The 25,071-nt window shown below is 39.0% G+C and overlaps 1 protein-coding gene across 5 annotated transcripts in view; it reads right to left on the bottom strand.

Annotated features, from left to right (window-relative positions):
* KCTD3 (potassium channel tetramerization domain containing 3) overlaps positions 1-25,071 on the bottom strand; it is a 49,416-nt gene that overhangs the window by 4,721 nt on the left and 19,624 nt on the right. For all 5 annotated transcript variants that reach the window (XM_044762769.2, XM_044762768.2, XM_070501448.1 and 2 more), the window contains 6 exons: positions 19,360-19,475; positions 12,450-12,537; positions 12,203-12,319; positions 10,118-10,288; positions 5,801-5,956; positions 1,083-1,179 (listed from right to left, as the gene is read on the bottom strand). In XM_044762769.2, coding sequence (XP_044618704.2) covers positions 1,083-1,179; positions 5,801-5,956; positions 10,118-10,288; positions 12,203-12,319; positions 12,450-12,537; positions 19,360-19,475 — 745 coding nt within the window. The remainder of the gene's footprint in view (positions 1-1,082; positions 1,180-5,800; positions 5,957-10,117; positions 10,289-12,202; positions 12,320-12,449; positions 12,538-19,359; positions 19,476-25,071) is intronic.

Genomic DNA, 25,071 nt, shown 5'->3' with positions numbered 1-25,071 from the left:
TTCACTTAATAGTTACTGATGACTACACACAATAAACTTCGATGGAAAGAAAATTTATCATCTCAAAGAGTTTATTCATTAAAATATTAAAAAACTAGAGACAGCCTGAAGAAGGGGTAACCAAGAAACTATTAAAAATATCAGTAGCATTAGTAAGATTAACAGGAAAATCTGTAACTTTTTAAATGACTACTAAAAGGAATTTACTTTTTTACATTGGTTAGACATCAAAACATTTTGTTCTTAAAGAGAAATGTTACAGCTCATTCTGTTTAAGGCTAAATAATTTTAAAAGAAGTAAAATTTCAGTCAAATGGAAGAGGAAGAGGAAACTAACTTCTTTTGAGCATCTGTTATAGTCAGGGACAAAGCAAGACATTTCCTATGTTTTTAACGCATTTTATCCCATGACATCCTGCTAAGGTAGCTGAATCTTATTTTATAAAGAAACTGGGGCTCAGAGTAACAAAGTAACTGAAGTTGAATTTACACAGCTGGTAAGAGGAAGTGCAAGAACAGAATTTAGTTCAGTGGCCGGCCCCAGGACTGAGTGGTTAAGTTGATGCACCCGCTTTGGCAGCCCAGGGTTTCACTGGTTCGGATCCTGGGCACAGACCTAGTACCACTCATCGAGCCATGCTGAGGCAGCGTCCCACTTGACAGAACCAGAAGAATCCCACAACTAGAATATACAACTATCTACTGGGGGACTTGAGAGAGAAGGAGGAAAAAAAAAAAAAAGAAGATTGGCAACAGATGTTAGCTCAGGTGCCAATCTTTAAAAAAAAAGAAAAAAGAATTTAGTTCAGCTGTCTGCCATCAGATTCACTGGGTTCTTGTCCTATTATATCACTAGTCCTTCCTAACCGTCCGCAGCCACAGTGAACATCTTAAAGAAATTCTAGAGAAAAAGCAGTAAGTATACCGTCTTCCTTTTAAGCTAAAACGATCACAGATAATGAACAAACTTCTCTCTCAACAATGTTTCTGATAGCATTCCTTTAACAATATCAAATTACTCAATACCTTTCATACGACAAAAGTGATTTCTGAGTAAAGATCTCTTTACAGTAAGGGGTTACCTTTTCCCAGTAGATGAGAGTCTTACAAACAGTTTGTTAGTGATGGGAACAACTTTTTGGATAAACACCTGTTGATCATCTCGCTCTCCAAAAGGCCCTTGGTCAGAAAACAGAAAACGCCAGAATTAAAACTTAACTGGTTTCATTTCACAAAGTGAACATTAATATCTATACCCACAAAGAACTTTCCATGCCTATCAATAAGGCACTGCATGCCGAGTCAAAACCAGACACAAACTGCAGTGCCACAAGTACTTCAATTTTCATTAAGAATTTCTTAAAGAAATACATATTTCAAAATTATATTTTATGCACTAAGGCTGTAAAAGCTGAAGGCAAGCTTAAGACTATACATTATCAGCACTAGCAGAAAACCCGTTAAATATAAGTTCTACATTCACTATCTTTGAGAATATGCTCAGTTCCTCATAACCTCAAAAAAGGGACATATGAATGAAGTTACTTTATATATTGACTTTTTTTTTTTGAAAAGCCAACACGCAAAAACTTAAAAAATAAAGTGCAACTTCATTAATAGAATTAATCAGAAGCCTGTTGCACCCTGCAAGGTTTTCAATCTAAAAAGAAAGAATCTATTATTTTTACTTTATTGTACTTGGCAAGGCAGGTAAATGGGCCATATATTTTAGAAAGAGTCCATGTATCTTCTTTGGAAAAATGTCTGTTCAGATCCTCTGCCCATTTTTGCACTAGGTTGTTTGATTTTTTGTTGTTGAGATGTATGAGTTCTTTAGATGTTTTGGATATTAACCCCTTATCAAATATATGATTTGCAAATATCTTCTCCCAATTGTTAGGCTGTCTTTTCATTTTATTTGCTGTGCAGAAGCTTTTTAGTTTGATGTAGTCCCATTTGTTTATTTTTTTCTTTTGTTTCCCTTGCCTGAGGAGACATGATATTCAAAAAGATACTGCTAAGACCAATGTCAAACAGTGTGCTATGTTTTCTTCTAGTTTTATGGGGTCAGGTCTTAGATTCAATGGATGAATGGATAAAGATGTGGTAGACATACACAATGGAATACTATTCAGCCATAAAGACAAATTCTTGCCATTTGTGACAACATGGATGGACCTTGAGGGCACTGTGCCAAGCAAAGTCAGTCAGACGGGAAAAAGCCAAATACCGTGTGATTTTACTCATATGTGGAAGACAACAACAACAACAAATAAACACACACAAAGACAGAGAATAGATCGGTGGTTACCAGAGGGGAACGGAGAAGCGGGGCAGGCAAAAGGGGTAAATGGTAACAACGAATTCTGAAATTTATATCATGTTACAAACCAATGTTACCTCAATAAAAATAAACAATAAAGTATGAGAAACTAAAGTTTCTGAATGATATAAAGAAAAAGCTTTTCCAAGCAAGACTTAAACACAAAATTTAATAATTCTCTTTTCCCATCATACTCACTAGCTAAAATAGTACCAACTTACTATTCAAAAAAATTTATGTGATATACAACACAATTTTTAAAGACAGTGCAGTCATGCATAGCTTAACAACAGGGACATGTTCTGAGAAATGCATCGTTAGGTGATTCTGTCCTCATGCGAACATCATAAAGTGCACTTACACAAACCTAGATGGTCTAGCCTACCACACGCCTAGGCCACATGCTACGAATCTCATGGGACCACCATTCTATATGTGGTCTATCACTGACCAAAACAGCATTATGTGACGCATGACTGTGTATTCCAAGTTATCTTGTGTGAATCATATCTAGTTAATAAATGGAACAATACCATCTTTATTAGTTAGCAAACACTTCTATTGTGCTTACTGTGTGCCACGGTAAAGCTTTACATGTAGCTCATTTTCATCATCAGAATCACCACATAAGGGATGCACTATTAACATCTCCATTTTACAGATGAGAAAACTAAGGCATCAACAGCTGAGTTAACCAAAGATCTCACAGGTCCTTCTTGATGGAAGTGGAATTCGACCCCAAGTGGTCTGGCTCTTCACTAAGCTATGCAGTTGCCCAATTCTTGGACAACTTTCTGAAGTCAAATTCTATTGAAATGAAATGTCCTCATTCAATAACCTATAAACAAAGTCAACAGAGTGATGATGAAGAAAGTAACTAGGAATGAGGACACGGGACTGTATCTTCTCTCCCGTCAAACTTTACATCAATGTGAGATTCTCACATAATTTAACTTTACTAATTATCCACACCTGTTTCTTTATAGTTTCTCTAACTCCTCTCCCTAAATCGGCTCCTTTCCTTCAGAACACAAAATATCCTTATCTCTCGCCTATGTTCAATGGGAAAGAAGGAGAAGGGATCAAAACTGAGACTTTTGAATTTCCTTGCCTTCTACCTAGCTCCAGCACTTCTTTCTTTCATGGTCACCTCTGATATTTATTACTCCATTACCCACTGCAGTCTCGATTCCACCCATACTATCCTACCAAAACTGCACATTCTATTCTGTTCCATTAATCTATACGTGTATCTCTTAGGATATTTTTTTTTTTTTGAGGAAGATTAGTCCTGAGCTAACATCTGCCGCCAATCCTCCTCTTTTTGCTGAGGAAGACTGGCCCTGAGCTCACATCCGTGCCCATCTTCCTCTACTTTATACGTGGGACGCCTACCACAGCATGGCTTGCCAAGCGGTACCATGTCCGCACCCAGGATCCGAACTGGCGAACCCCAGGCCGACAAAGTGGAACGCGTGCACTTAACCGCTGTGCCACCACACCAGCCCCAACTTAGGATATTTTTAAAACAAAACTATAAAGAGAAAAAATAATCTCCCTGCTCCCTTTAAATATTTTACAGGGCTTTTTTAAAGTAAAGATCTTTTATAAAGAACTCAGTTGAATTATCATCATCACCACAGAAAGGATGCGCTATTATTACAGTTTCCAAATCTGTCTTTATTCACATTAGACATACTCCCCCTGATCTGACCCATGACCTGATCCCCAACCACTCAGCCTCGTGTCCTACTCTTCTCACCCACATGCCAGCAACTTATGACCCTCTTGACAGTTTCTAAACTTGTCAGGTTCTCTTGGCCTCTTTCCTCTTAACATGCTGTTTTCCTTGCCAGGAATGTCCCAATGCTAGAACCTTCCAAACTTTCATGTCTCCGCTCCAACATTAAGACCTCCAATGAAGTGTTCTCCGTCTGAACGTCAGTTTCCATCAGTGTTAAGTGGGGATAATAGCTACCTCATAAACTGATGGGAAGATTAAACGAGAGCACGTGTTACAACACCCAGCACAGAGCCCAGCAGTCTCCCCTGGGTGTTTTCTGCCCTATGAACTCGAGCACAGTGTGCAAAATACAACTGTTTGCTTTTTATTCCCACTGCTCACTCTCCTATAAGTTGATGTCCACTGCATTTTGTTAGATTTCTAATCCCTGGAACAAAAGTCCTCAATAAACATCTGTTGACGTTACACCTTAAACTTACACAATGATAGATGTCAATTATATCTCAAAATAAACCCAGGAAAAAAATGTGTTGATGAAATAAAACTGTAAACTTCCAGAGCCTAGCATCACATAGAGAACTGGGATGCCACAGCAACTGTTAAAGTTGACAACACTAAGCATTTCTTTTTCTAAAAATACAAAGACTGCGGAAGTATAATTCTCGTAAGTAGCTTATATTTTTAAAAGACAACTATTTTGAAATCTTTGCTGTAGAAGCTTATTTTGGATGGACACATATTTATAATAGTTTCATGCAAAAACAATTCTAATACACTCCTTTCTATTTTCCATCAGTGCTATAATTTCTGCTTGTACAAAATCATCAGAAAGGTACATTAGTTAACCAAGAGGTCCTACAGAATTAATAAAAGTACGGTAAGATACAATAGATATACAGTATAGACTCTTTCAGATGTGTGCTGGGGGAAAATAATGTCTCCATGAAGACTCTGTGTGTGTGTGTGTGTGTGTGCGATATACGGAGAGAAAAATCACACTCACTTAACATACCTTTTGCTGAAATCAGAGCCTATCAGAGGAGACGTGCTATGTTGTTTCCTAATGGATATTACAATACCATCAAAACCACTCTCAGTATTAAGAGCACCAGCCCTTTTCTAGGTTCAAATTTTATTTTCAGATTAATTATTAGCAATGAAAAAAAACTTAAGTTTCAAATATTCACATCCATCATGGCTTTTAGTTATAAACAAAAGGGGTTAGCATTTGGAGATAATATTATTTAAATGAGGAAATGCTAATAAGATGAAAAATTTGGTCTCAATTTTTCTTTTTTTTAATAGATTTTATTTTTCCTTTTCTCCCCAAAGCCCCCTGGTACATAGTTGTCTATCTTTAGCTGTGGGTTCTTGTAGTTGTGGCATGTGGGATGCCGCCTCAGCGTGGCCTAATGAGTAGTGCCATGTCTGTGCCCAGGATCCGAACCAGCGAAACCCTGGGCCACTGCAGCGGAGCAAGCGAACTTAACTACTCGGCCACAGGGCTGGCCCCTGCTCTCAATTTTTTAAACAATGAAAAATGATGCTATAATATAATTTTGCAAATTTACAGAATTTAATAAGAAAAATGCACTAAATTTATTTCAAATAAGTTTCAAAGTTAAAATGAAAAGTTTATATTTAAAACTCATTTTTTAGGTTTCTACTATAGTTCATACATTTCTTCTGCATTACCAGCGTAGTACTAGAAAATGCCCCACAACTGAACTCACCGATGTCATTCCCGGAGGAATAGCTTCCATGACTCTCTGTCTCCTCCAGAGACAGTATCTTGAATGATGCTAGAGGAGTGGAACCTGGCTGAGTAGAGATCATTCCTCTGAATCGTGTTACTGTCCAAGTCCGGACATGATTATTATCTGCACAGACTAGGAGAGAAAGAGAACACAAGAGTTGTTACACATAGATTATAAGAGCACCAATGAAGTCACCTTCATAGACACGTTTTAATTTTTTTCACTATGATCTACATTAAATAGATCACAGCACATTTTGAGTGGCAAATAATATATTTACCTTAAAATTACACTTAATTTGTAACTAGCCAACAAAAATGAGAGAATTGAATACAGTTTACCTTGCTGCAAATATAAGGCATATAAGTAAATCTATGCATCCTTATAAAAGTAGCCTGTAGGGTATAAATGTAGAAAAGGTTTAAAAAACAAGTGTGTGTAAAAGAGAAGATGCTGAATATGATCCTGCTCTGTGGCTACACTACACAGCAAACAAGGTGCCTAGTTTATTTCTGTCAACCATAAAAACAGTCTCTGCTTACGTTATTCAGATATTAAACAACCTAGATCAGGAGTTACTGAAAATTTATTGTCACAAATGACATCCATCAAAAACCTTGTAGGAATCAGCTATTTATTGCCCACTCATAGTTACATTAAGAAAAATTAAGATTCCATGGTAAAGTTGAGAATTTTTATATAAAATAAGAGTCTGTATTTAAGAAACATACTCCAATTAGCTCATTTTTTCAGGTAAATAATATTAAGTGGGTATGTATTGAGCTATCTCCTAGCAAGTAACCTATCTCTGCTGTTTCTTCATCTGAATAGATACTCCAATAGAAAATATAAACCAAAAAATGACATCATTATTGCAAGAACTGCACTCTTGTGGCATGCCTTAATAAAAAAGTGTACTATTACCATTTCAAAAAATTCGTTATCATTAGCAATGAGCTATGAACTCATCAGTAAATACTAGGAAAGTATCCAAAATTTCTTGTAACTGTTAGGCAACGTTTCCGACTGGATAAAATGCCACAGTTGCACACTTTTTTTTTTTTTTTTTTTTTTTTTTTTTAAAGATTTTATTATTTCCTTTTTCTCCCCAAAGCCCCCCGGTACATAGTTGTATATTCTTCGTTGTGGGTTCTTCTAGTTGTGGTATGTGGGACGCTGCCTCAGCGTGGTCTGATGAGCAGTGCCATGTCCGCGCCCAGGATTCGAACCAACGAAACACTGGGCCGCCTGCAGCGGAGCGCGCGAACTTAACCACTCGGCCACGGGGCCAGCCCCAACACAGTTGCACACTTTAAACAAAACTTTAGGAAGAAATTTAATTTTGGGAAATGGCAATAAGAATAAAAAGCATACAGACGTTACTTATGTAACAAAATTCTCAGTTCTCAGAATGTGAGTTTTCTGGTGAAAAAGGAGACATTTACTTTAAGGCTGTTTAATCAGTTTCATGGAAAATAATTTCCTAATTTCACTATTAAGCTTACTAGGGTTCAAAAAATAGTTTAAATATCTTTAGCTGATTCAAATAGCCAATTATGGCAATTCTGTTATATTAATCATTATCTAAAGTTTTTATTTAAGACATAAAAACTAACACTATGGAAAAAATATCATTACATAGTATGTTGATATCCACCAGGTGGCAGAATAACATAACTAAGTATACATAAAATATTGCAGATTTTTGGCTAAACTGGACATTTTTCTTGACAAATTTATTTAAATTTCAAACCTACATGAACTATTTGGCGCTGAAATGCAAACTTTACTAAGTAGTGCTTTGGCATCACATCCCACAATGACATCAATCGCCATCAAAATAAGAGCAATGGCCACGGGGTATCTCTAAGCACTGTCATTTCAACACCACAACGATCATGAAAAATAGTCTCTCTTCTCACAGGATCAAATGACCTCAGTTTATATAACATTTATGCAGCATCTTTTGTGTGTCAAGAATTATGCTAAGTGCTGAGAACAGAATGAAAACGAAAAGTTCCCACTACTGCAGAACTTATTATATTCTAGAAGAGAAAGCCAGATGATAAACAAGCAAAGAAATAAATGATCAAGTGATGAGTCTATGAAGAAAACAACTCAAGGCACTGATAGAGAAAGCGACTGTCAGATAGACAATTGGCTAATTTAGACTGGGTGGCCAAGGAGGCCTCACTGAGCAACTATTTGAAATGGGACCTGAATGACAAGAGGGCGGCCAAACAAATATTTAGGAGCAAAGCATGTTAAATAAAAAGACCAACTGTAGGGATTCTGAGGTATTTTTAAGAAATAGGAAAGCCAATGGGTTAGGGTGTCATGAGCAACAAGAAAGGTGACGTGGAGGACAGGGAGGAGAAGCAGCTTGAAAGGTGGAAAGGATCCAGAACAGGAAGAGCCATAGTAACTTCTACACGAAACAGGAAGCCACTGGGAAGCTGATCTGGCTTGCGCTTTTAAAAGATATTTCTGGCAGCTGTGTGGACCATGTACCACAGATAGGCAAGACAGAAATTGGGAAGCAACTGAGCAGCTCAGTAATCTAGGACAGAAATGATGATCTGAGCTGGCAGGTTGGCAGCAATGGACACAGAGCGAAGCGTGTCCGTGTGTTGAAGCAAAGCTAACGACTTACTGATGGATTACACCTACGGCAGGAGGGGTGACAGAAAGGGAGGACTCAAGCTTTATTCCTAGATTTTCAGCTTGAGTAAATGAACAGATGGTGATATCGTGCACTAAGATGGCTTTTGAGAGAGAAATCAAAAGTACTATTTTATCCAGGTTAATTCTGAGACGCCTATTAAACACACAACCAGATACAGGCGTTGGATATACGAGTTCGGAACTCTGCCAGTGTCACAGGTGAAGGAAAAGTCTGGGAGCCACCGACATACAGATGGTAATACTCAAATCACCAGGGAAAATACAGACACAGAAGAATGGAGAATCTGGGAAAGAGCTCTGAGGCAATCCAACACTGATCACTGGGCAAAAAAGCAGGAACCAACGGCAGAGAGTAAGACTCCTTGCTGAGGTGGGTAAGCACTGCTTCATGAAAGCCTAAAGAAGAAAGTGTTTCAGGAAGGCATAACTAGACCCATAACAATTAGACATTCGATAAAACCATATTCATCCATCATCCACCCATCCATCCATCCATCATCCACGTACAAGGTTTTTCAGCTCCATCTGGCATCTAATCAGACTCGAGAACAGTGAAAGATGCGTCACCTTTTCATATTATGCAGTCGTCATATAAACGAACTTGATATGTGAAAATGATGTTTACAAAAAGTTCAAGATAGGCAGGAACTGATCTGCAAAAGATTTAATATAAAAGCATGCTCTACTGACCCACCAGACTCACAAATCAGTGTTCCTACAGCCTTCTAGAAATCATCCATCATATGCAATGAATCTCATCAATGGACTTCTACTTTGTGATCATTTTACTTTGTACGTCACTCTCAATAAGCTTGAAAATCTGTATCTAATTTTTAAGTATCTAATTAGTATCTACATTTTTAAAAATTTTATATGATTATGAGGAAGAACAAACCCACAAATTATTTTCTTCAAATAATCTCTACACATTCTACCAGCTTTTAATATTTTTTAGGTGATCAAACAACAAATAAACATCTAAATCTACTATTTTAGCTTTAAACCTTAAGACAATACAACCAAATTTATATTAAATTCATACTTGAAAAATTTCTCTAACAAAAAATCCTCCTCAACAGGATCATAATAGATATTTTTTTGTGTGTGTGAAGAAGTTTGGCCCTGAGCTAACACCTGCTGCCCACCTTCGTCTTTCTGCTTGATGAAGCTCGTTGCTAAGACCTGTGCCAGTCTTCCTCTATTTTATGTGGACCAGCACCAGAGCATGGCTGGACAAGCGGTGCTAGGTCAGCACCTGGGATCTGAACCTGCGAACGCTGGGCCGCCAAAGCAGAGCATGCAAACCACTACACCACTGGGCCAGCTCCTGACAATATTTTTAAATAAAATATGCTATAAGAACAAAATACTAGAAAAGAGAATAAATGAAGACATGATACCTCCTAAATTTATGTATACTACAACAAGGCAAAATCAAAGAAATCCTTAAAAGACAATCAGAAAGTTTCTTCAGTTATGAAAGTTTTCTATCATTTTTTTAATACGTTTTTATATTCTTTCAATTTGTGGCAGGAGTCTAGAAAATTACACAGAAGGCAAGGTTTTACATGAGGCGACCTCCTCACAGTACTAATAAATTCACTTTACCTGATACAAGATGCTTCTCGGAGAGCATGATTTTTGTGACGGGACTTCGGTGAACTGTGAAAGTCTGAAACAGCTGAGGGCCTGACCCAACCGTCTCCGGGTGCTGGACGATGACTCGCACTGCTCCCGAGCTCGTACCATAGGCGATCTCAATCCAGTTACCACTGACACCTAGTCCAAAGTTGAAAGCGGTATATCAGATGACAGTGAAAAAAAGCTGCCCTTGCAAAGCTTCTGTGTGACAGAAGAGGCAGGGCTGGATTCCATGCTTGTATCAGCCCCAAATCCAGCTCAGCACAAGAATGTGAAGACCTCTGTGACCATCTTAAAATTATTATTTCCTTTCCAGGTCTGTTCCTCACCCTCACTCACAGATATAACTGCTCACCCCCTCCCTTGTACTATGTATTATTTTCTATCATAGCAACTACAATGCGCTAAACCTCAACCTATTTCCATATCTATCTACCTCTACTCCTTATTGACGGACTGAATTATAATCATCTTTTCATCTATGTCACCTTACAGAGTGGCTGAGACATAGTAGTCAATAAATGCTTAAAGATTAATAAATCTGACATAAACACTAAGAAGACCACATACACAACACAGCATTCCTGAAGCAACATTCCACACTACTTCTAACCTAGAATGACCTTCTGTTTGACTTTTACTTCTGCTACAACAATGAATCTTCCTTGATTAATCTACTCCTCTATACACTATTTAACAGTTTCAAAACACTGATCTACGGAATAAGCACATCCATGACATTGCTGACATCAAACCTATCTTGTCTCTTCTTAGTATGTACAGCTCATCATGTCAGGTTCATCTGTGGCTTTGTTTTTTAAACAAGCGCCCAGACTCCATAACATATTTAAAGACAGGATAGAATACGGTGACCTGTAGTTTTAAGCTTCACTGAGAACCTCTTAGCTTTAATGGCTGTTCTTTCCGATTCACCCGAAAATACCTGAATCAAAGCAAAGAGAGCATGCTGTGGAAAACACTTCTGAGAATCTACAAGGTGACTCCCTTCTTCCCTTGCCAGTGTAAAACAAGTTTTATCCTCCGTTTCTAATGAGTTGAAAAAAACCCAAAAACCAAAAACCACCCTGCACATCTCATTCTAGAGCAGGGGTCAGCAAACCTTCTGTAAAAGGCTAGAGAGCAGACATTTTAAACTTTGCACGCCATACTCTCTGTCACAACCACTTAACTCTGTCATTGCTGCACAAAAGCAGCCAAAAAATAACAGGTAAAACGACTAACAAAAAGAGCATAGTTTGCTGACCCCTGTGCTCATGCAATATAGTTAAAATCCTACTAAAATTTCGGTCAAAATCATCTGTGTACACTAGAACATTTATTTCTCTCATACCGAAGATAATTATTTCTTTCAATGAATTCAACAAAATGATGATTTTATATAAGTAACACATTCAAACCTATTAATATTACTGGATGCATGTTAATATTTCCTAGAATTCCTTTAATTACAAATAAAAATTTTAAATTTCCCATTCATGTTTATCTTTCACTCTAGAATATAAAAATTCTTAATAATTTACAGAACTAGTTTGTTAGTTTCATTGCAACGGCCTTTGAAAAGGCAAAGTTACAGACATTAAACTTCCAAATAAAATATACTTTTTAACAAATTTAAAATTTCCCACAGAAATAAGCTCACTTTCCTAAAGAGATTAATAATCTAAGAGGCTTTTTTTTGTTAAAAACAGAAAAGGTTCTAATTTCAAAAGGAAATCAGCTACTATAATAGGAAGGTAAACGTGTGGCTAATTTTTTTTATAATCTCAGTTAATATTGTAATGATATGGCTTAACAAATACAATTCAGAAGAGGAAAGCTCTAATTTCCCATCTCATATTCTGTGTTTACTGGTCATGTTTGACTTCAATATAAAACCAAATATAAACTTTAGATTAACAGAGATGAAACCCTTGGCACTGCAGTTCTCAAAAAGAAAGGAGCTGATTCGTTTTAGCCTAATAAACCAAAGAAGAGACACACACATTCTCAAAAACACTCCCAGGCTTTGTCATGATTTTGCTGTGTACTAACTTGTTTTGGGTGTGAGGTAAACACTCAGAGCAGTAATAGCATCATTTGAAGGATCGTGGTAAAGTTCAGTTACAAGAAGATCATTATCCTTCATTCGCAAAGGGAACTTCTGCATATCTAAAAAATAAAAATTTATAAATAAACATTAAAACAAACAGATCTACATAAAACTTAAAAAGCTAATGTTTTCTTGTTCTCATTTTTCAAACCATATTCCACAGACCATGTTAAGTGCCTGTACACTTACCAATGTAATATATCGATCCATTGTTACATCCCAGCAGAAGGAAGGACCCAGCAGTGTCGTAACTAGTTATAGGAACAACATCTTGAACCTGATGTAGTGAGATCAGTATTAGAGGTTAGATATTACAATTTATATTTTCTGCTCAATTGCCTCAAAACTTTGATCACTTTAATAAAAAGGACACTAATATGCAATTTAGTAGGGCTTAGAAAAGACTTTCTGTACACACACCCTCCCCAAACACACCCCACCCCCACAGACAGGGAAGTCCGAAGAGCCACCAACATAGGTCCTTTTAAAGCTTTTTAAAAATTCCTATTTCCAACAGCAGCACTTTCCTTTCAGAATTTAGATGGCTTATCTCCTTTGTCAGTACATGATTCTGAGATCACAGCACACATTAGGACTAGAAGGCCAAGTCCGACTAGCTCCCTTTCGTCCTTCCCTCTCTCATCTAAGAGATTAAACGACCTGCTCAAGGTCACAGAGTAAGTAAGGGGCAGAACAGAAACTAGAAAACAAATCAACTCATTTCCAGATCTGACTTGCTCCTTTGATAACTTATCATCATTTCTTTGAAAAGGTGGTATTCTCAATCTTCACTCTCCTCACTGAAGACTTTACCTGTCTCCTAGGAAATGACAAGACAGACAAGTTCTCGAGAATATGCTTTTCTTTTTTCAAGTACTAAAATAAAAAATCTGTCTTCCAAGCAAATCAATCTAGTTAGAAATTAACTCCTGTATTTGTGCTGAAAGAAAAGCAAAGGGCATGATTTCTACTACAAAACAAAATGAAAAACAAATAAAAAGTGTTAGAGTAGTAGCAACAAGATCCAAATGAATCTTCCCTGTGGGTGGCCAGGCCAGAGAAACCTGTGAGACTTCACAGATGACATTTAAATGAAATACTTTCCAGGTACCAGATATTATCCGAGAGCAGGTACTGGACTGGACAAGGCATGTGAGGTGTCATTTTTGCTCTGTAGGAGCTTGTCAACTTGTGGGCAAGGAAGAAACATAAAGACAAATACAGCAAAACATGCACTAAAATAGGGTGTGCAACACAACCACAGAGGAGAGAGGAAGGATGCTCATCTCAACCCCAGTGCACAGGGAGAAGGGCAACGATCAAGGAAAAGTTCAGACAGCAGGCGAGGCTCGAAAACTCAGTCACCTATGACTCAGGTAGAGGAAAGGGAAGGGGCAAGTCTGACAGAATGGCAAGTCTAAGAGCACAGAACCCAGGTCCATTCTAACTAAAAAAACAAATTTAAAAAGGAGCTAAAGCTTGGAAACAATGTTTCCTATAAGCCATCCATGTACATGACCCTAATTTCTGTGTGTATGCCCTGCTGTCATGCACGGTGTGGGTTACGCTAGAAATATGTCTGCAGTCTCAATTACCACGCCCTTACCACCCCCTAAGCCCAGGTCAGGCTTCTGTTTTATCAGAGTCAACAAGCTTTGTAGCAGGTCAACACTGAGAACTTTTCAGCGACAGGAGTAAAGATGCCTGGAGAAGGCAGGGAAGGCTGCTTCACATCCCGCTGACCAATCTTCTCACACCAATGTCATTTCTTTTAGCGCCAGCACTTCGGAAACAGCTTCCTCTCCTACCCCAGAATCTTCACGATAGGAGGATGGGGGCAGATAGAGCCATGAGATGCTGCTCCCTCGGGCCCATTTTTCAAGGGAAGAGTGGAGCAGCCTGGAGCTTCCCCAGGCACATCTAAGATAAACGTTTTTACCATTTGTTCTCCGGGAGGACGTGCTCTAGGAGTAGAGGCTTTCTACCTCTTTTTCTGCAACCCTTGAACAAGTCCTGCTGTCCTATTCACGCCCACCCTTCCATACAAGGAGAAAAGAAAAAGGAGAGGATAAGTATGGTTGCAGAGGAGTTAGCACTGCTGAGGTCTTCTCTCCTAGTAACGAGGGGTCAGCCATCTTGGGGCTTCCTCTTCTTTACCCTAGCACCTTCCCGTCAGGAACCTGAGAAACCGCACTCCTTGGTATATACAGTTCGATCGTAGTGGTCACAAATCTAAGATGGAAGGGGATTTTCTCTCCTGAAGCAGCATACAGTGATTTTCATTAATTTCTCCAAGTAAAATTTAATAATTTACAATTTAAAAATAAGCAGTCTATCTTCTCATGCAATACAAGGCCCCCAGACTCTTTTCTTTCTGATTTGTTTTTTTAAGGATTGGCACCTGAGCTAACAACTGTTGCCAATCTTTTTCTTTTTCTTCTTCTTCTTCTTCTCAAAGCCCCCCAGTACACAGTTGTATATTCTAGTTGTAGGTCCTTCTGGTTGTGTCATGGCTTGATGAGCTGTGCCATGTCTGTGCCCAGGATCCGAACTCGTGAAACCCTGGGCCACCAAAGCAGAGCGCACAAACTTAACCTCTAGGCCATGGGGCCGGCCCCACCGTTAGACTCTTTTAACCACCATCTCTAACTGGATAATCTTCTTTTTTTTTAACAGTATGTTTTAACCCTCATCCATTACTTTAATCACTGTTTAGATTTACCAACATACCTACCAGTGTCTTTGCAAATAATGCTTACTGCATTCCACTCCTTCCCCTTCAAAGTATAAACAACCTTCTTATCAGAGGGCCTTTCCTTCATAGTCCTCTCACTGAGGATTCTAAGTGACAGTTCTCTAGGTATTATCTGCAAACATCTTTCTCATTCATGTCTGAATGGTAGTTTTGCTGGGTGTGAAGTCCTAGGTTGAAAGTTATCCTCCCAGGCAATCTGTGAACATCCTATTTGTCTTCTGGCTTCTACTGGTGGTGACGAGGAGTCTGCTTTAAGTCTAATTACAGTTCACCTGTTGTTACTCTGTGGACACTTTTGATATTTTTATCTTTTATTACACCAAAATATATGTAAGTATGAATTTGATTTTATTTAACTTGTCGATACCTGCTGTATTTCTTTAATCAACAGATTCCTATCTTTCTTCAGTTCTTCAAAATTGTTACCAATTATCTTCTAAAACACAATGGAGTACGTTCTGTTCCTTTACGAAATAAAACTTTTTCTTTTTCATATTTTCGATCCCACTCTCTCTGCTTCATTGTGACTGATTTTCTCAGATGTGTCTGTCAATTCATGGATTTTTCAGTAGTGCTTCTATTTAACCCATTAAGTAAGAGTTTTGCTTTGTTTTTAACTTTCGATGATCTTTTAATTTCTAGTATTTCATTTTCCTTCTTTGCAGACTGGTCCTATTCTTTTATTACAGTCTATTCCTTCTTTTATCACTTTAATAACTTTAGAAATTTATTCTATCGTAGCTTTCTAATTGTTCCATTAATTTCAGTTTGGGGGGACAAATATTCCCATGGTTTGCATTTCATGACTTTCCCTCATTTCCCAGGACTAACTTCCAAAACTGTCTTTCTATTTTGATTTAGGAATGAAACATGTATAATCTGTGTTTCCAACAGAAGTCAATTTAAATTCAAACAACTTGGGAAATAATGCCTGAAGCTGCTATGCTGCCATGTAACTCAACCTAAGCTAACTTCTGATGACACTAATTAATTCCTTACTGTTAATCTTATGTAATTTTGCGGGGGAGAGGGTTAAACAAAAAAGAGAGAAAATTGAAACATTTCTTTGAAAATGTATTTATTTTCTTACTCAAATCAGATCCAATGCTTTCATAAAATCTTCACGAACATTTTATTGAAGCTGTCCTAACAAGTGATACACCGACGAAATTTCACAACAGCTTTTAGGCTTAAACGCATACACTCTCTCGTGCATCTGCCTCAAATACTTCAAATCAATCTCCATTACACACACAAAGAACGACAACGGTGGTCCTGTGTACTTTCAGCGTTATTCAGGGGCAGAACTGCTGCTGAAGGCCACAGAAGAACCCACTCTAGCAGCAGCATCCCAGCAGTGGGAGGAGTCAGCCTCGGGTCACACTGTCTGCTGAGATTTACAGATCAGACACTGAGATTTCATTACAGACTCCTCTGCGCTGCACAACAAAGACACTCATCTAGCTGCTTGATAAGTTGCCGCATGAACGCTGAACGCTCAACTTTCCCGAGGTCTTCCTGAAACGTAGTAACAACCTACTTTGTCAGATACAGTTTTCAATTCATGCAGCTACCAAACAAGAAGCATCAGGTTTTATATGGGACTAAAAGCTTAAGAATAAAGAATATCCACTTTGAGCACACTAGTACAGTTTTGAGGATCTCGAAGATATGAAAACTTTTATACATAGTTTTGAAAATGTTAGTAAAAAAACAAACAAGGTAATAAAGCATGTTCCTTTAAGAATCCAAATTCACCTTAGCAGCTGGATGGCACAGATAGCATAGCTTCCCTCAGCCACTAAAAGCTCAGCCTTGACATAATTAGCCAAGTAACCCAACCCTAAGAACAGACCTTCCATAAATCATTACAATTCACATTCCTCTCTACAGAAATATCACCAGCTGAAGAACCCCTCTCATCAACTTCCCTCTACCTAAACTTTAGATCCACCTAGATCAGTCTTTTCCCACATTCCCTGGCCCAACATTTTAATGGTGACAACTATTATAATGCCTTGTGCTGTGCCTATATGGAAGCTCCAGCTAACATTTTTTCCCGCAAACACGACTTCTGTCTTCATCTAAAATGAAATCTAATTTTCCCCGATTGTAATCCCTTTCATTGGAAGTCATTTATTCTCTCACCATCTCCCCAGTATCTCAGGGCTGTAAGATCTCAAGAGTGGTCCCCCCCAAGCTCAGCTCAGTCATGACATTGAATTACCATCTGCCCAGACTATAACTGCCAGATCAACTCATCACCATTGCCGAGGATGTGGGCACCCGGATCAGTTTACTTTTATCCCATTCTTTACTACTATTCTGGCGCCTAAATGTCCATACTGATGACCCTTACAGTTCTCTGACCCATTTCAATTACTCTCACCTTTAAGTCAGTTCAACACATGATTTAAATGGTTACACCACTCAGAACTGCTCCAACTCCTAAATCTTAAATTTTTTTTTCTTTCCTACAATGCTCATTCTTTATAAGTCATCAGTGTGGTTTAAATTCCCTCTAGTTCTTTGACATCCCTGCATTCTTCTCTGTCTACCTGGCACTTGTTCACTTCGTGACCTCACAATTTCAACCACTTTGCCATCTTTACATTGTCCCACCCCTTGGTGGGTCACATCCATTTTATTACCTCTCCAATCCCCAATCAAGCCAATAGCGTTTGCTTTTCTTTTGCTCCTATTTCCAGTACTGAGCACTAATGGAGAAACTCACTTAACTGTCAGGTCTACTACAAATGTATGATTTATAATCTCTGCAATCCCCGATACAAACTTCCAATGTCTTTCTCTTCCAGTGAATTGATATTCTTCAGTGCTCCTGAGTCTTCTGTCACAGAGAAAGAAGTGTCTCTACTCTGTTGGGTGACCCCCTCCAGCTGTGTTCTAGATCCATACACTCCTTAGTTCTGTGGGACTAAAAATCATCTCCATTCTTTCAATCTCCATATGCCTTCTCTGGCAAGTCCCCTCTCTGACTACAAGCAGGCTCAAGCTTCTCCCATCCTAGATAAAAAATAAAGCACTGAACATCTTTTCTTCAATCTAGCCTTGCTCCTTCAACTATCACTTTGTTTCTCTGTTTTCCTTCATAAACAAACGTCTCGCAAGATAATTCTGAGTTTGCTGTCTCTAATCTTTGATCTTTCATGCTGCAGTTCCTGCAATCTGGCTTCCCCTAGCCCCCCAGCCAAAACCTAATTAACTTACATTTGCAGATGACATCCTACTGCCCAAACCAATGTCACTCTCAATCACGTAATACGTGTCCCCATGGCTCTTGGATTCCTATCTTGTCCCCTTAGATGCTAATGTTTCCCAGGGTTTTAATTTTGGCTTTTCTTTCTCTGTATAGACTCTCTCAATGAAAATGCTCATCAATTCTTATTTTTCAATTATCACAGAAGTGTGGTTTCCAAATAGTTTTTTCTAGCCCTTTCTTTCCTAAATTCCAAAAGGATACTCCCAACTATAACCTGTACTTGGATGCCCATAGGAATCTCAAAATAAACATATTTATCAATCTAATTTTTCATTATACTATCCACCAGCATATCTGCTTCTCTTCCTACGTTCCTTATCAACTCAAAATATTACTAGCCACTCTATTGTTAAAACTAGAAATCCAAAACTAGAAATATATATCTCTCTCTTTCCTTCCTTAATTTCCACACCTAATCAGATGCCAATCTTGTTTTTTAGGAAAGCTTATGAAACATTCTTCAAACAGTCTCATCTTGGTCATCTCTTCCACCCCTGTCCCTAGTTGAATCTCTCTGTGTCTTCTGCAGGATTACCCACGATCTCAGCCTACCTTTCATACGAGCTACTACTGTTATCTTTCCAAAACATGGATCTGATGGTGTCACTCTCTGCATAAAGTATTGTAACTCTTCCTCACTCCTTCAGAATCAGGTATTAGCCTTTTTTTAGTCTTATCTCCTTCTCATTCTTCTCAAGTACTCGAGATCATTGAGCTTGCTATCTTCTCTGAACAGGCTTTGTGTTTTCGCACAGATCTATGCTTCCATTCAGGAACTGAAGTTTGCCTGGACCACTATTCCAATGCACAGAATTTAAAACATTTCAAGGAAATGAAGGAAAGTCAAATCACAGTTTAAAAACCCACTCATTTTGCAAAGTAACTTAAAATTCTTGAAAACAGTCAAATCCGTATCTAGAAGCAAATCTACCACTAAATACATTCAATATTCTGTATACCCAAAATAGGAAAAATATGAATTCCCTGAGAATAAAGCAGATGCATCAACAGCATGAGTTTCAGAAGTACTGTTATTTCTGTAACGAGCTTTAGTTAAAACTAACCTGCCAGTGCTGAGTGACAGCATTCCACACCCCCACTTTCCCTGTATGACTCGTGGCCACCAACTGGTTACCAATAAAGAAGAGAGCATCGACTGGAACGCCAAGGCTGAACACTCCTTAAATGGTAATAAAAAATAAAGAGGTTAGTCAGTCACCATCTTTAGAATTAATCAAAACCCAGATTAAAAACATCTTACAGGTGACTAATTTAAACCTATTCTCATGTCTACAAATTACATGCTGACACTTTCGGGACCAGAAATAAACTCATCAGCTCTTAGGCAGCTTACGCAACTCCTAGCGCAGATAAGTGTGCCCCAGGCAGCCCCACACTGATAGGACCCCGTTATCTGAGCTGTGTTCGCACACCTAGCTGGTCACCAAAATAACTGAGTATTGACAGTGAACAGAATAAAGTAAAAAGGATCCTGGGATTCATGCCAGACCTGATAAATCGGAAAACCCACTGCATTTTTACAAAATCTACAGGAGGTTTAGCTACAGTTTGCTCATGGACTGGACATTTGGGAATCACTGATCTGAAGACTGACTTGGTAACCTCAACTATCCAGAATGTGTCTAAAAATATGGACACAGGCAAAAAAGAAGGAAAAAAAAGCAGTAAGAAGTCATACTATACCCCAAATAAACATTCACGCCTTTACTCAGAACTTATTTTAAAACCCCGCATTTCCTAGCATTGTGGATCTCAATTTAATTCATTCAAAAGGCACTACAGTAGGCAGTTGGATTCAAAAACATGGGAAGACAGGATATTACTAGGAACTTACGATTTAGAAGAGAAAGAAATGCAAACAACCAATACAATGCAACAGTAACGGAAGGATACACAGGGTGCAGTAATATCCAAAGGAGGGAAAAGGGGGTTAGCTACAAAAAGGAATCTGAGAATATTTCTTAGGAAAGCAGTCATCTGACTTGGATTTTCTGTTTTTTAAAGATTGGCACCTGGGCTAACAACTGTTGCCAATGTTTTTTTTTTCTGCTTGATCTCCCCAAACCCCCCCTGTACATAGTTACATATCTTAGTTGCAGGTCCTTCTCGTTGTGGCATGTGGGATGCCGCTTCAACGTGGCCTGATGAGCGGTGCCATGTCCGCACCCAGGATCCTAACCCTGGGCCGCCACAGCGGAGCGCGTGAACTTATCCACTCAGCCACGGAGCTGGGCGCTGACTTGGATTTTTTTAAAGGTGAGTAAGAGTTCACCAAATCTGGGGAAATCAGCAAGCCCAGGGAAACTGAGAAAAGGGCAGAGGGATGTAGGCAAGGGAGGCTGTAAGGAGCAAATACCCTGCATTAATAGTAGAAGAGCCAAGACGGTAGAAAGCAGAGAACTCTAGGCTCATCGTGGTGTGGCAGCTATGGCCCTACAGAGCGGGCCCTCTTGAGCAGAGTGCCCACTGTTGCAACAGTCAAGAGAATATGAGCTGGAATCCTGGCCCTGGGAGCACTTTTCTCTGGCCCCTTTCTGGTTCTTACTTACCTCATCCAAAAAACAGGGTCCAAGCCAAATGTCTAATGCTCACTTTCACCTTAAAAATGCTATAATCCAATTCTGACACTTACATAATATTATCTTAAATATTTGAAAAAGCACCTTATGAGAAATATCTTTTTACCTAACAATGTTGGGGAAAAAGGCTCACCTCTACTATATTATGTTATGTGGATCTTTAGCTGTTTAAGCAACAGTTTTTTTATTTTTTAAAAAAGTACTTTTTATGTGACAACATAAACAATTTTCTCAGCATCCAGCTGAGAAAAACAAAGATGCATAAGAGCTTCAAGAACTCATGGGAAGAAACAAACCAATTAAATGCAATTCCAGCACATATTAAAAGCAGAAGCCAGAAAAGATAATTGATTTCTTTTGAATCTTACACTAGTGCAGGGTATTTCTCTTTATGTTCAGAACTCTACTACATACAGACAAGACCAGTGGCAATAAATAACACCTTGAAAATTCTTAACCAAGCTTGAAAAAGCCAGGTATCTAGCAGGAAGAAAAATGATATACACTGAACTTTTGTTCCAGACCTGGTAAGTATTGCTAGGAATGTCTTCCATATATACATTTTAATTTGTACGTATTAACACTTATTTATACACATGAATGCACCATTTCAGCCAATCTTATCAACCAAAATGACCAGACCAAAATAAAACACATTACATATAAAAGCTAAGCTCTCTGACCAGAATTGGTTGAGAAATAAATTTGCCATTTCAAAGCAGAAAGCCATCATTTCACACATAATTTTAGAAATTTTTATGTAATAGTACTTTAATTTTGCTGCCAAACATTTTTCAGAACATGAGAAGCTAACTCTTTCAGTACTATGGGCTATGTGAAAGGTAGAAATAAAAACGAGAAAATCAACTAACATCGATTACTCCAGAGAAGGATGAGGTTCTGGGAAATCAAGGAAGACATTCCGAACGATCTTAAGAAATTTAAAGTGTCACTCCTGCTCAGGCTCAACAACCCTGACCACTATGCACAGGGAAGACAAGAGTATAAGTAATGACAAGTTGCTGTCTTAAGGGACCCTCTCGGCAAAACATTGCTTATAGCAGCAACCCAGGAGCACTGTCTTACATAAGTTATGATGAAGGGCGGCCAGCCTTTGGGAGAGCTCTATCATGGATATACCAGACCTAACAATTTTCTTTGGATGGTGCTGTCAAGTTGTGAAGAACATTTGTAACAACAAATGATTTCTTTGACAGGGCGCGAACAAATTACCATGTACTATCTCCTAACATAGCGCCCAACCACATTAGCTTTTGAAAACAAAGCAAGGCATAAAATCTCCTTCACTTAGTTGTATGTTACAAGTAGCAATTAGGAAAAAAGAAAAAAGAAATCACAACTGATTCCTTCTCTGTATTATTAGAATATTATAATTGCAAAATTTTAACATTAAAAATTTTTTTCTAAAGTTGTCAGGGAGGACTTCCACTGCCAGTCATGATGGAATTAATGGCATCAGATTATTCCTCGCTGTAAAACAATATAAAACTGGCCAAAATACAGGAGGCAACTGTTTTTAGGCCCTAGACAACAGGCAGCAGAAGACTTGAAAGACGGGAAATCCAGCAGATATACCCCACGTCCACCCTGAAGTTCTGCGTTAGGGGAACTCTCCTGGCCAGACCACAGGGTGCTGAAACTCAAGCCTCCTCCCCGAGCTGCAGAGGCTGAGCTCTAAGTCCAGAACTGCTGAGGTGGCTGAAATTTGTGGGCACGTTCTAAGAAAGCAGGCAGCTGCGTGCACCAGGGTGGGGTGGGGACAGCACAAAGGTGCACGGGGGTGGTCCCTACGCCTTGGCTGAAGTGAGACTGTAGCTGGACAGGGAGAGAATCCCCAAGGAATAAGAGAGAGGGGCTGCAGAGAAGTGAGCTGAGGGGAGACACCAGAGGGCACATGCAGGCAGGTGCAGTAGTTCTGGCTCAGTAAGAGTGGAGAGCCCTTGCTGAGCACCACAGGCATCCAGTTATCTCCTCAAAGGCACCGCTTTAGGAATAAGGGCCACACCCTTGAGTAGGAGCCAAGCCCTAAAATAAAAAGCAAACTGAAGGAGGCTATCTATCCTTAACAAAGCATAAAAACAAGCCGAGCAGGATCAAGAAGAATCCCCAGTAACTTAATTGCCTGCCAGAACAGAACTCCTATCTTCTAAAGGAAGACAATATAATCCACACCGTCTACATAATGTATCATGCACATGTTCAGCATATATGTAATCAGAACTTTCTAGACCTGTGAAGCAGGAAAATACGACCCAAAATAAAAACATGAGATGACCTAGAAATTTCACACTTCAGTATTCACCTTAAGAAAACATGGCCACATGGGGCTGGCCCCGTGGCCGAGTGGTTAAGTTCGCGCGCTCCGCTGCAGGCGGCCCAGTGTTTCGTTAGTTCGAATCCTGGGCGCGGACATGGCACTGCTCATCAGACCACACTGAGGCAGCGTCCCACATGCCACAACTAGAAGAACCCACAACGAAGAATACACAACTATGTACCGGGGGGGCTTTGGGGAGAAAAAGGAAAAAATAAAATCTTTAAAAAAAAAAAAAGAAAACATGGCCACAGAAGACTTCTACTTAGATGAAGGCTATGCACTGATCATAGGACTTAGCAGAGTACACACCATGAATAACATTAACAGCAGCAGTCTTATGGAGTCATTGGGGGACAAAGCATGATTAGAGCAACTTCCAGAGAGAACAGAACAGGACAACATAGAAACAAGATCAGGTAACTATTCTCTCTTGCTTTAAGAGGAACAGAAAAACGGAGGAAAAACTGGAAGAGAATGTAGGATAGTTTTTGTTGGTTCTCTTAAGGCAGAATTACAGCATGGTCGTATGCTGATGGAAACAATCCAACAGAGTGGGCAGTTTTTATGATGTAGGAGAGAGGGAACAACGGCTGGAGTGATGTCTTGCGTAGGTGAAAGGAAGTAAGATCTAGTACACAACTGGATATAAAGAGTGGGCCTTAGATAAGAGCAGAGACAGTTTAAACACAGTAACAAAAGGGACAATAGAGTATATGAGCACAGATACACACAGACCGGCAGATATGATGGCAGAAACTAAGGAAAAGTCTCTTCCGATTTTCTGTTTTCTCAATGAGAATAAGATGGTATTGGAGGTTCAAGGAAGAAAAAACGTTATGAGACAGTCATTTAGGAGAGTGACAGAACTGACAAAGATGTGTAATAGGGTTTCTGGGTAGCTTTTAAAGGCACACTGAGAGCAGATCATGAACTGAGACAGTATTGTTCTGTGTGTGTGTTTCCTGGCCTTATTTAGCTATCCAGGTGAGAAGGTGGATCTGGCCAGGACTGAGGTTTCTCCAAGTGAGTAAGGCAAAGGGAGAGCTGCAAGAGCACCGAGGCTCTATGCTAGAGTACTTGTAATGAGAGAATCCAAGCCTGATGAAAGGGAAATGAGAAGTGAAGACCCCAGTGGAGATAAAAAATTGTTGAGTTGGGGAACTAGAGCTAGTCACTTCACAGGAATGAAAGATAGTGACCCAGAGGGCAGCTGAAGACTACATCAAGTACAAATCCAGAGGGTATGAGATTCAAAATGGGGCGGCTGGGGGGGTGCAGGGGAGGGGGGCAGAGGTTGGGAGAGAAGGGAAGGAAAATGGTCTAGAAAAATGATTCTCAAAGCATGGTCTGGGAATTCTCATGGGCGTCTGAGACCCTTTTCAGAAGTCTGAGAGGTCAAGACCATTTTCATGGTAATATTAAAGCATTATTTACCTTTTTTACTCTCATTATGTTAGAGCATACAGAAGAGTTTTCCAGAGCCTACACAGCATGTGATGGGGTCATCATTATGACAACTAATGGAATCTACGTTATGTAGTCTTATGTTTTCTAGCATTGTCTACAGTGGAAGGTTTAGGGTAAGTCTGCCAAGGTTGACTTAGTTCGTTCTAAAATACCTCCACTATGTTCCTTACTAGCTATCTTCAATTATATCTGTCATATAATCTCTAACTTCATTATTGTCCAGTAAGTTATTATTTTGAAATCTACATTTTCCTTGCACCTACAAAGAAACACAAGAAGAAATAAGTACCCTTTTCTGTGCTTTGCAATGTTAGTTTTAAAAATATTCTGAAAACCTTTCAAATTCTAAAATTTTGACCTAAAATGGTTTA

The sequence above is a fragment of the Equus asinus genome, chromosome 30 (genome assembly GCF_041296235.1).
Source record: "Equus asinus isolate D_3611 breed Donkey chromosome 30, EquAss-T2T_v2, whole genome shotgun sequence".
Lineage (NCBI taxonomy): Eukaryota > Metazoa > Chordata > Mammalia > Perissodactyla > Equidae > Equus > Equus asinus.
The sequence above is the reverse complement of the archived record's forward strand: the minus strand, read 5'-3'. Positions and strand labels throughout refer to the sequence as shown.